At 37.3% G+C, this 12,637-nt stretch overlaps 1 protein-coding gene across 1 annotated transcript in view; it reads right to left on the bottom strand.

The window, feature by feature from the left end:
- Nucleotides 1-495: 495 nt before the first annotated feature.
- The window catches only part of LOC140753365 (vascular endothelial growth factor receptor 3), a 79,019-nt gene continuing 66,877 nt past the window's right edge, over nucleotides 496-12,637 (bottom strand). Inside the window, exons 6-9 of the mRNA XM_073087922.1 lie at nucleotides 8,573-8,709; nucleotides 1,525-1,705; nucleotides 942-1,093; nucleotides 496-630 (exon numbers count right to left, since the gene is read on the bottom strand). Coding sequence (XP_072944023.1) covers nucleotides 533-630; nucleotides 942-1,093; nucleotides 1,525-1,705; nucleotides 8,573-8,709 — 568 coding nt within the window. The 3' untranslated portion in view covers nucleotides 496-532. The remainder of the gene's footprint in view (nucleotides 631-941; nucleotides 1,094-1,524; nucleotides 1,706-8,572; nucleotides 8,710-12,637) is intronic.

The following is a 12,637-nucleotide window of genomic DNA, read 5'->3' as shown; positions in this document are numbered from 1 at the left end:
TGGCATCTCTATTATTCAAAGGCGTCTGGCTCGCTACGATGAATTTTACTGAGATTCAAAGGAATATTAGTGAAATTCATTGTCAGTTTGATTTACTCTAAACAGATATAAGTTGATAATCTATTATTATTATTTTTATTGCACTGAAATATTACATGTTAGCAATATACTTGCGTGAACATGTTACAGTTGCCCATATTTGTAACCCACACCTATTGGGGTTCTATCTGAGGACGACAGATTGTTGCAACCAGAAAACTGTGTTAGAATACCTTATTTAAGTGCCTATCTGCTACCTCGCTTAAAACAAACATATATAGCGCCGATAGAAGTAGAGGTGATAATGACCCTCTGAAACCTCTAAGAATTCTATCGCCTTTGAGCTAGTCAAAGGTAAACATTTGATTTTGATTTTAAGGTCTTCAAATACAATTTAATACAACCTAACAAATGACCAAAGTCGAGCAATGGGTAGTAAAAATAAAACTAACGTGATTATGAAAGATGAACAATTTATTAATAAATCTTAATACTAGGGTCGTAGACCAACGCATAGCGCCAGGGTGATGACCAGCCACAAGACCGCTGAAACGGACCCCGCGTCCTGATGTAGCTCGGCCAGGCTTTCACCTGTGAAACAAATTGAATATATTATATCAATCTGATCAACATCGTAATACCCAGTTCCCAGTTTGCGCCGTTTGCGCCAAACTCTTGCGAACGCTAAATGTGTGGAATTTAAATAGAAGTCTAAAAAAAAACTTACTCTTGATAACGTGTAGAATGACGTAGGCGGGCGGTAGGGAGGGGGGCGGTGCGCACGTTACATTGCACGAGTAGCGGCCAGCGTCGTCACTGCGCACGCGCGCAACACACAGTACCGAGTTTGAGCCGAACTATGTGTGCACGCTAAATGTAAATAGAATTAAAAAAAATCTTACCCTTGATGACATGTAGAATGACGTAGGCGGGCGGCGGGGAGGGCGGTGGCGCGCGTGCAACTGTGCACGAATAGCGGCCGGCGTCGTCATTGCGCACGCGCGCAACACGCAGTACGGAGTTTGCGCCGTTTGCGCCGAACTCGGTGCGCACGCTAATGTATGGAATGTACATAGAAGTTTAAAAGTCGTAAAGAACGTCACATATATAGAAAAAATATTGTAAATAAATATATGAGTAAACATTACATCATTTCTAAAATATTTTGGGAAAATTCCTTTTTCTTTGATTCCTTTCTATAACAAAAGAGCAGTGGTAAATGTAATTAATTATTTTTAGAAAGTCCCTTAAGTGACGAAGTTACTGCTTTATTATTTATGTCTAAGTATAAAAGTTTATTTTGATGATGTCACGTCTTTGGTGCGTGACTAGATATCTCATGACTACGTAGACTCAATAAGACAACATGTACTGATTTAAAAGTATGCTTAGTTGGAAATAGAACTCGGAAGTCTCTGCATCATATCGGACTAGTAATTGTTATCAAATTTTATTTAAAACAAAACAAAATAAAGTTTCAAGTACCTTATGCCCCCTCTAGTGGTGTCATCGTTCAACAGCAGTTCCCTCCGGTACCACAGCAGCGAAGGGCCGCCCTCCATGCGAAGGCCTCGCACCTCACACCGGAGGGCTACCGTGCTGCCCAGCTCGCACACCTGTTCCGACACCTCGGCTCCAGCGCCGTCGACGATACGGACTGATACTTCTGTGAAATAATCATTTAATACTTACTCATTACGTCATTACGAATTTAAGTACTTTGTTTGCAACAGTTACGAATGGTAGAACCTGTATGATTCGACTGGTTCTAACGTGTAGCAGTTCTGCGTTTCAGTTGGAAGTTTATGGGTGCAGATTCTTACATATGAGAATATCTAAGTCCTAAGGAAGCAGTGATTAAGATTAAGCAGGGGTTAAGAAACTTTGCCTCTTGATCGAAGGGCCCGAGGTTCAAATCCCAGGCACGAATCTCTGATTTTTCAAAGTTATGTGCGTATTAGAGTTTAATTATCACTTCCTTTAACGGTGAAGGTGAACCTGTATACCTTAAGAAATTAAAAAAAAAAGTTTTCAAAGGTAAGTATGTGTATTGTATAGTCTACCAAAACGCAGTTGGACAGCGCGGTGGACTATGTCCTAATCCTTCTCATTCAGAGGGGAGACCCGTGCAGATCAGTGGGACAGTAATGGGTTGATGATGATGAAGTCCTAAGAAGGCAACGCATTAGTTCAGTTCAGTTCAAGTCCTTTTTCTATACGGAGTTGCTTAAATTTGTCCTAGTCCACAGTCCACTTACGAGATTTACCTTTCGATAACCAGTGCTTGGAAAAAAATAGTGTGTAGTTAATCATTTCTATTTACCTTTCAGTCTTTATTTATAACGTATAAACGAGAAACATGTAACTAAGTACGTACAAAAACCTCTATTTTACATAACAATCTGTATTGAACCATGTTATACAATTTATAAAGTAGCTTTGCATGTAGAGCATATATTTATTCGCCGCAGTTTCAGTTGATTTGTTCCAGATGCAGCCTAATGAGGCTCGCTGTGACTGAACCGTTGGTCGCTTAACTAATGTCTTGCTGCATTAAGGCCGGACACACACATCGGTCAGTCAGTATGTGAGTAGGGGTTAATACCCTTAATGCACTAGAGATTGCATAGAAATTGTTCTGCAGTGTTGTGTTTAATATAACACGTTCGGGATAAAGTGTGGAGTATATGAATTTAAGTGAAACCTCTGTTTTATATGAGTTCTGCCACCTGCATATAAAACCCGTGTTTTATATGGTGGTAGAACCCTCTGCGGTTCGACTCTGGCGGCATCACCGCCACACCTATTCCTGCCTCATAACAGCAGTGTTCGCTGCTGTGTTCTAGTCTGAAGGGTGTGGAGACATGCTTTTCCGAGGCGTTCCAGCTTTGTCTTCAGGGGTAGCGGCGCTTCTGTGGCCGACCTCAGCTAGGAATCTAATTTTATGTGGGAAAGATCACAGATGTCCAAAATTGTGCCCGTTTGTCACTGTAAATAATCTCTTCTCTAATAATCTAAAAGATTTAAAATATATGTCAATACCATAAAATAATACACGTTTTACAAAGGTGCAAGAAATACAGTAACATTCAGGTGGGCTACATCAAAGGGATCTTGAGGTCTTTGAGCCCTTCTTAAATCTTGCCTACAGGCAAATTGCCTTACCTAAATCTATGTTACTAAGCAAAATAACAATATTTTCGCATAATGAGAAATTATTTGCTGTTACGCTTCTAGATAAGAATAAATTTGTAGATTAAATACAAGATAAAAAGGTTTTTATTTTGTTGATTAGGGTCATATTTATATTGTTACAATTTTTCTGCGCCACAAAATCTCGAAGCGTAAGAGTTACACGTGAATAAAGTTTTCTTAAGTATAAGTTGAAGTTAGCAATATGTCGTCAACTCATTAGGTACATGCATAGGTCATACAGGGCATAGGTCTCGAAGCTCTCTCGCATCGAGTCTAGGTCACAATCCACCGCGCTGGCCAAGGGCGAATTGGTAAACTATAATACGTTTTGGTAAACTTTACTGTAAAATCGTTTTGAAAAGATTTAAGGTCGAAGGTGGTAGAACCATTTGTGGTTCGACTCCGGCGGCACCACCACAACACATATTTATACCTAATAACAGCAGAATTAGGCGCTGCTATGTTCCGTTTTGAAGGGTGTGGTAAGGGAAATAGACCTTTCCTGGGCGTTCCAGCTGATTCCTCAGGGGTAGCGGCGCATCTGTGGCCGACTTCAGGTAGGAATATCTAATCCTATCTGGGGTTGATCACAGATGTCCATGGGCGCAGTAGCCACTTACCATCAGGTGGACTACATGCTCGTCTGCTACTCCTATATCATAAAAAAAAAAATGTGAGCCGTCACGGGACGCCTGGCAGATGTGAAACATCGACATTATTTTGTAAAAGTAATATGCAAAAAAGAACATATTGTGATAGGAACTAAATATGTCATAATGATAAAATAAAATATTACGATTTTTTTCCAGATAACGATGACTATTTATTGAATAAACATTTATTTTCATGAAATACAAAAATTTACGAATTTATTTCAAATCGTGACTACTTAATTCGTTTAATCAGTGGTCGATTGCGCATGGCGACGCGTCGCCACACCGTACACACTACTGCATATAGACTGTATATATATACCATCGTATGCGTCACGCCACGGCATGCGTCGCCACGCCAGAAATCGGTTTTACGTGCGGCTATAGATGTTTCACATCAAAAAATTAAGCAAGTAGTAATTCATTTAAAATACGCACATATATTTGAAAAATTGGAGGTGCGTTGTTTAAATATATCTCTGATTAAGAGGCCCAGTTTCAGTTTGCTTGTGCATGTTAATAGTTTCTATTCATTACCATAAAAATATTGCCCCGAAGTCGCGTTGTGGTGTGTATCGAACGCCTACGCTACAGAAACGCTACTGTGTAGGAGGCCTAATTATACTAAATATAATTTCAACCCCCAAAAGACAAATAAGGTAGCATTGTTTTAAACCCAAATGAAGATTTCCATTTACTCCAACAGCCTAATCTTTTAAAATTGAAACAGCAATAACAACTTCGTGAAAAAGGACTTTTGTAGACCCCTTTGTAATATATTTCGTACCTTTAAGACATCTTTTTAATCGCAACTCCACTTTAATCACGGCGGCTGAGAGTGCCACTTTTATAATTAATTTTTATAAAAACCTGGCCTTAAGAGCCACTAAATTAATTTAATTAAAATTGTGCCTCTGTTTTACCACTGTGCTCACAGCTATTTAGATGTAAGTAGGTATAAATAATCTTTTTAGGGTTCCGTACCCAAAGGGTAAAAACGGAACCCTATCACTAAGACTTCGCTGTCTGTCCGTCTGTCACAGGGCTATATCTTCGTAACCGTAATAGATAGACACATGATTTTTACAGCGGATGCATAACGGTGGCCGCTATAACAACAAATACTCAAAATAAAATAAAGTTGAATATTAAAGGGGGTCTCCATACAACAAACCGGTATTTTTCGGCATTTTTCGATCTAACTCTTAAACCGCACTAAGAAGACGGTTGAATTTTTTACGATCCGTTTACACTATAACTGGTATTATAATAAATACAAATAAGAAGTATAAAACATATTTTAATATAGTTATTTTAATTTTATTATACGTTGTTTACGTATTATTCATCATCACCTCAACGCCAACTATTTTTGTGTTATATAACTAAGTATTGTTGACGTATCATTCATTATCACCCCAACGCCATCTATTGTTGTATAATTAACCAAGTATTGTTGATGAAATAATAAAATGAATAAAAATAAGTAAAAAATAATGAATAGTGTTACGGAAGCCTCCATGTGCGAGTTCGACTCGTACTTGGCGAATTATTTATGTTGATTAACCTAGTTATGGACTGGGTGTAGCAGGTTTTATTTACCACGATTTTATTAGCTTTATCTGTAGGTATGCATGTTACGGAATCTACGAACTCGATGTTTACCCGATTTAAACGGTCCGATTAAAATTTTGAACAATTATAAAGAACTGATGACAATACACGATTTGTTTTTCCCATTCACCTCATCAGATTGTCAGAAATCAAGATTGATGATTTTCCTTGTGCTATTTTAGCGTGATTTTTACTTTTTAATTATAATTATTATAATAAGTTTTAAAGCGCACAGGATTTACACTTTGATTTTTGATTAACTTGTAATTATAAGAAGCTTTTAATTTGCCTTTTCATAAGTATGTAAATCTTGCAACTGAATTTTAAGCCCCCATGGATTGAGTTGAAATTTTGCATAATCATTTGGCTTGGTTAAAAATGATGAATACATGAATTAATTACGTGATTTTATCCAATATGGCGGACTCCAATATCAGTATCAGAAATTGGTTTTTATTATAATTATTTATTTTTAGGATAACTTAATTTAAGAACTAAAAAGCAAAATATAAAGCAATCACGATAAACAATATTATAATATATTGGGTTGTTCGGAAAGTCATTTCGTTTTGTCCCGATAGAGGATGAAATTGTATTTTTTCACAACTTACTTCACACTTAAGTCGCATTGTCATTATATGTTTTTACAGCTGATATAGCAAGGCTTGTGTGTGAATAAGTTCAATTGATTTTATGCAATAGTTTTTGGTGGGTGCCCTTTTAAATATGGAGAGCAATAAGCAGCACTTTCCTCATATTTTACGTTTTTACTATATAAAAGTTAAAAATACCGCTCAAGTCAGAAAAAAATTAACTAATGGGTATGGAGAAGATGTGTTGTCAGTACGCCAGTGGCAGAACTGGTTTACAAAATTTAGATCCGGATATTTTGAAGTCGAAGATGCACCACGTTCTGGTAGGCCGATTAAGGCTGATAAAGGCATTAGTTAATGCAAACTGGCCAATAACAATACGTGAGATCGGTCAGAGTTTAAATTTATAGAAATAAACCGTTTATGACCACTTGAAAGGCCTGGATTTAAGCTTGAAGTTCGATATATGAGTCCCCCGATTTGTCACGATGAAAAATTTGCGTCGTCGCGTTGACGTCTATGATCTGCTCCCGTAACGTCACGAAAATGGTCCATTTTTGAAGCGAATAAGTTACTCTACCACACCTACCATATTCTCCAGATCTGGCGCCTTCAGATTATTATTTTTTCCAATCACTACAATATTTTTGGACAGTAAAATCTTTACTTCAAATAAAGAGGTCAAAAATCACCTGCAGCAGTTTTTTGCAAGAATCGACCAAACAAATTAAGAACGTGGAATTACGCTCCTACCAGAAAGATGGCTTAAGGTGTTGCGCCAAAATGGCCAATGTATAATTTTATAAAATATTTATTGATTGTACGAAAATTGTCTTTCATTTTCACAAAAATAAACGAAATGACTCTCCGAACAACCCAATACAAAGAAAATCAATTGTTTATTGAAATAAAAAAAAAACAAAAGTAAAGTACAAATTATAAAACATAAAAAATTCGAATCACTTTTCTGAACTTAATTTATAATCTTTATTTGCGATGATCAGATCTTTTTATCCACGTAATGGTATACCCATTTCCTTAATACAAAATGTGAAGAAAATCGTTTTTCAACCGTATTCTTCCTGTTGGCTAAAGTCGGTAAAGTTTCATAAAGCGGTTTTAGGAGGATTTTTACTGGAGATTTAATTTTACTCCCCGTTGCTCTCGACATTCATAAAGCTATGTTCGGAAGACAAAGGAGTTGTAGGGCATTATTACGTGAATTAAGCCAGCCAGTAACTTGAATACAGAAGTTTGTGGTTTGTTTATCTGATTCTGAGTCTTTTAAGCACAGTGTTTTTATGCCCAGTAAGCACAAGATTTCCTTTTAAACTAGATAATTAATATAGAAATAAAAATCGCGATTACTCCTATACCTTATATGAGATATATACATAAAGCCTGGAAGTTTTTTTTAATAATATAGGAGAAGCAGACGAGCATGCAGTCCACCTGATGCGAAGGGGCTACTGCCGCCCATGGACATCTGCAATCAACCCCAAATAGTATGATATATTCCTACCTGAGGTCGGCCACAGATGCACCGCTACCCTTGAGGACTAAGCTGAAATGCCTTGGAAAAGTATGTCTCCCTCACCACACCTTTCACACCTGTGTTCTGGACACAGCAGCGCTTAACACTGCTGTTATGAGGCAGAAATGGGCAATCAAACCTTTGGCAATCGAGTAAAAAGCTCGTTATATCTTACTTTCCTCTTGCTCATTTAAACAAGTTGTATGTACTTTGTTCTTTATTAAATATTCATCGCCTCATTTACTATTGGCATATACTACATTACTCATTAACTCAACTTATAGTAACAGCTAACTAGGAGTTTCCTATGGAACAATATGAAACTTTATGCCATCAGCAAGAGCTGGAGTATAATGTATTTCCAGTTGGATGATCTCTTATTCAGTTTTATTGCTCATCATCTTATCATATGTTCCAGTATTGTATGTGTGCGCTAAGATAATATAACTACTTAACTTCACAATATTCTGTGGGAGAGACTACATTTTTCTTATTATTTTTTCACAATTCACTATTTTTACTGCCCAATATTCAGGTTTATCGTAATAATGTGGAATCGATTAAAGTTAGACATTCAAACGTAAACAAATTGGCATTTAATTTCTAGTTATAAGAATCTTTATAAAGCTGAAGACGTTGCTTGCATTTTGCAACGTATGAATAGGCCATTTAGTTTACAAAATGTACCTACCTTTAAAAACTTTTATAGAGAAAAAAATTTGACTATAATTTATAATAATCGGTACTCCGGACTGTAGATCTAGCTTGACCTCTATATGCGCCTTCATATATGCGAGAGGTCAATGAAAATAGTTAATGTGATTTTTTCCATGAGGAGTTTGAGGAATTGAAATATGAATAGTATAAGAGAGTACTACAGATATCGTTTTTAAACCCTCGCGAAACCGCAAGGTGGGGCCAATATTACAAAGTGCGAAAATTACCTGGAACCCTCAAAGTAACTCGGGCGGTACGTGGCGGGTGTGCGGACAGCTGACAGTCGTAGAAGGCAGCATCCGAAGGCCGGACCTCTCGGACCTCCAGTCTCCAGATGTCTGGTGGGATGAAGCGGGCTGAATATCTGGGAAGAAGTAATAGGACTTACTCTATGTACTTTTAAAGTTTGATCGTACTTACTTAAACTAAAGCGGGTTACCTTCATACATCTGGGGTAACATTGGTTATGTGCTTTATATTATTCTCAATATATTTTATCTCAACTTCTGACACTGGTCCTCTATCAGAATCAGAAGAACTATATAGAAAATAGTCCATCATGCCAGGCTAGTTTATCAGTATAAGTTATATACCTTTGGGAGCGCGTAAAACTGTCAGGTGTGTTGATTGCCCAACACTTCATAGAAGTCGATATAAGTATCGACCTCTATAAACCTTTTTTAGAGAAGTCGATATATTGATTGATAATAATATTAAGGAAATTTTAACAAATATTTCTACAAATATGCTTCTAAAAATTTGGGTTCTATTATGGAGGGTAATAAAAATTTGAGTTGTGATTTGAAGGGGGCAAGGCAAACAGTAATATGAAACGTTAACTAAGTCTACAGGGACAGCTACACTGACCTAATTGGCGTCGATTTCAGATTTTCATGGAAGGCAGTGATGATTTAGCAGCAGAGATGTAAGTTTGTTTGTCGTTGCCTAACATAACAAGTGTATGCCTTTAAAAACCCTATGTATCCACGTCTTTAGAGACCCTTATTTTAAAAATAAGAAGCATAAACCGCTTCGTAAAAATGGTAATTATAACGCTATTTTAAATTTTGATATATAAAGTTTCACTTGTACCACACAAATCCAACGGACCATCGGATGATCATCAACATAAACAGTGGTTTGTGCAGTAGCTCCCTAAGAGCCCTAAGATGTGTCTTCATCACCAACAACCCGCCACTGTCCCAATGCTGGGCAGTCTCTTCTCAGAATGAGAAGCATTAGGCTATAGTCCATGCTGCTGGCCAAGTGCGAATTGGTAGACTTTACATACCTTTGAGAACTCTCTTTAAGGCATGTATATAGGTTTCCTCGCGATGTTTTCCTCCACCGTTTAAGCAAGTGATAATTAATTTGAATTACGCACATAACTTTGAAAAATCCTGGAATTTAAACCTCGGCCCTCTCGATTAAGAGGCCGAGTTTCTTATCCACTAGGCTATCATTGCAGCAGATGTGTGGGCATTAAATTCAGATCGCTACTGCTTTTGTCATGGCGTCACGTAGACCATTAGTCTTAAATTCTACTTTTATGAAATACCACTTCATATAAATATATCGCTGCATAATTCGACAGTTATCCATAACCGTAATGGCTAGTATAACTGCTAAATTATGTAAAAACCTCCTATACAGGATATTGCTTTACTTAAGCGGCACTTACTTGGCTTGTATGCAATTCTATAAGCAATAAATTTAAGGCGTCTTCTGGCTTAAACTAGTTCTGGGTTCATCAGGAGTACAATGGAACTAGATTGTGAGTTGGGAGAAAATAATATTATCTTATTTTTCAAAAATTGTCATAATGTATTAAGTGACAAAAAGTCTACCATTGGTGTAAGAGGATATCGCTAGGTCAATTCCTAGTATGAGAATATTGAAGAGATTCGTTATTTTATACATAAAACACAAATTATGTATTTTTGCTGCACCCATTTTTGTATGGTCCAAGATGCAGACCAGGGGGCTTACTACCATCTCTAAAAACTATATTATTTTAATCATACATTGAAATTTCGTACCATAATTCGATTAAATTTAGAAATAAATTAGTTTCGATGCAATATTGAAATAAAACTTTCCTGAACTATGATGGCTTTTAAAAGATGGTGGTAGGTAATTAAACTTCATATATTATATAGTTAAATACACATTGAAAATTTCATGTTTTACCATGTATTTCCTTTACTACTCCAGTAGACGACAGTTAACTTCTAAAATGCAAATGAGGTCGAAATCGCCCTTCCCCATTTCGAACCTCGCATCTCTATATGACCCTATGAGTATGACCCTAGTATTTATCAAATAAGTATAATCATACGAGTAATTATATCAGCTAATTTTTCAGTGACCTCCGCCTACGTGTTATTAAAAATACCCCATTATTAAAAAGTACCATAATAGGTATTAAGTTAAGACCAAAACTACTTCGCAACAATCCACTACAAATATGTATGATGGTATATATTTTAAACCATGCAGTATGTACCACCCTCCCTCCCTCAAAGGATCCAACCCTCCCCTCCACATGGATACCATTATGAAAGGCATGCATTAGGTTGACAGCGTCACTTAGCGATTAACCGTCGTAGAGTCAACTTACCCTGATGATTCTCCGTTTTGGAGCGAAACACGTGTTGGTGGTGGTATGTATGGTGGTGTATATTTTTAATTTTTGCATCTGCATGCATCCTTTGAGGGAGGGAGGGTGGTGCATACTGCATGGTTTAAAATATATACCATCATACATATTTGTAGCGGACTGTTGCGAAGTAGTTTTAATCTTAACTTAATAGCATGGATTTCCGCAAAGTAACGCCTGATACAATTAACTATCTACCATAATAGGTGTCATGCTCTTCCTATCATATCATGTAGTACCCATCGAGAAAATAAATGTTCATTTTCGATGCTAAATAACACGTGGTAGTAACGACCGTTAACACATTACCGCCGTACAGTAGCTCCATTATGGCAGCTATATGATGAGTAATATCTTGCTGAGCTTTCATATGAGCAAAGTAGCTTAATTTGTCTGGAGGCACGATTGACGAAGCTTTATTTCCTTATATGTTTAACTGCTTCGAGAAAAGTCATAGCACTTTTGTCTTTGTGGTGTAGTAACTGTGTTCTGATTTAAAGATGGGAAAACCATTTAGAAAAGAGCTTTCTTTTTTTTTATAATATAAGAGTAGCAGACGAGCATGCAGTCCACCTGATGGTAAGTGGCTACTGCCGTCCATGGACATCTGTAATCAACCCCAGATAGGATTAGATATTCCTACCTGAGGTCGGCCACAGATGCGCCGCTACCCCTGAGGACTAAGCTGGAACGCCTCGGAAAAGGCTGTCTCCCTTACCACACCCTTCAAACCGGAACACAGCAGCGCCTAACACTGCTGTTATTAGGTAGAAATATGTGTGGCGGTGGTGCCGCCGGAGTCGAACCACAAAGGGTTCTACCACCTTCAAAACCGTTTCATCTCCAACCCCGTAAAGTATGTGAAGTGGAGGATCAATCCACACTTGACCAGTAAGTTCTTAACCTTTTGTTAAACTGAGAGAATTTGCATTTAACCCTCTTTTAGTGAGGAAACGTTTTAAAAGCATGGCGATGCAAAACCATATAAAGAAGAGATATAATCTTGAGCCCCTTAAAGTATGTGAAATGAAGGATCCATCCACACTTGGTCAATAATTATGATCTTTATAAAAATGATAATTTCCTTTTAACTCTCTTTAAAAATGAAGAAAACATGAGATAACCTATAAGTGGTAAGGAAGAGACATTTGGCGTTCCATTTTAGTCCTCAGGATTACAAGTTGGCAAACGTAAAGCGTGGCAACGCATCTCTGATGTGTCAGGTAGACCTCCTGTTCTATGTGGAGTTATAACTGATGTCGATATGCAGATGTGATTACTGCACTATTGGACCTCATGTTCGTCTGCTACTTATAAAAGAGAGCCCTAGCACTCGCAATTATGAGCGATGATAAACTGTCACGTTGCGCACACACATTATATAAAATTACCGCACTAAATTTCATACGAAAGGTTCATTTCATCCTCCATTAACACATTACAGCGTTAGGCCAGCCGTTACGGCAGGTTTATGGAGACAAATGTATCGTATATCGTTCACCTGTCCGCCAACGAGTACAGCCAACAAAACATGGGAAACATATTTCTGTTGCAAAATGTTTACACACATAAAATACATACGAATATAGGGCTGTAGAACGGACTTTGTCAAGATGATATTAGAAAACTTTTT

The sequence above is a fragment of the Epargyreus clarus genome, unplaced genomic scaffold (genome assembly GCF_041222505.1).
Source record: "Epargyreus clarus isolate Ecla_fem2 unplaced genomic scaffold, WU_Ecla_fem_2.2 ptg000026l, whole genome shotgun sequence".
NCBI lineage: Eukaryota > Metazoa > Arthropoda > Insecta > Lepidoptera > Hesperiidae > Epargyreus > Epargyreus clarus.
The sequence above is the reverse complement of the archived record's forward strand: the minus strand, read 5'-3'. Positions and strand labels throughout refer to the sequence as shown.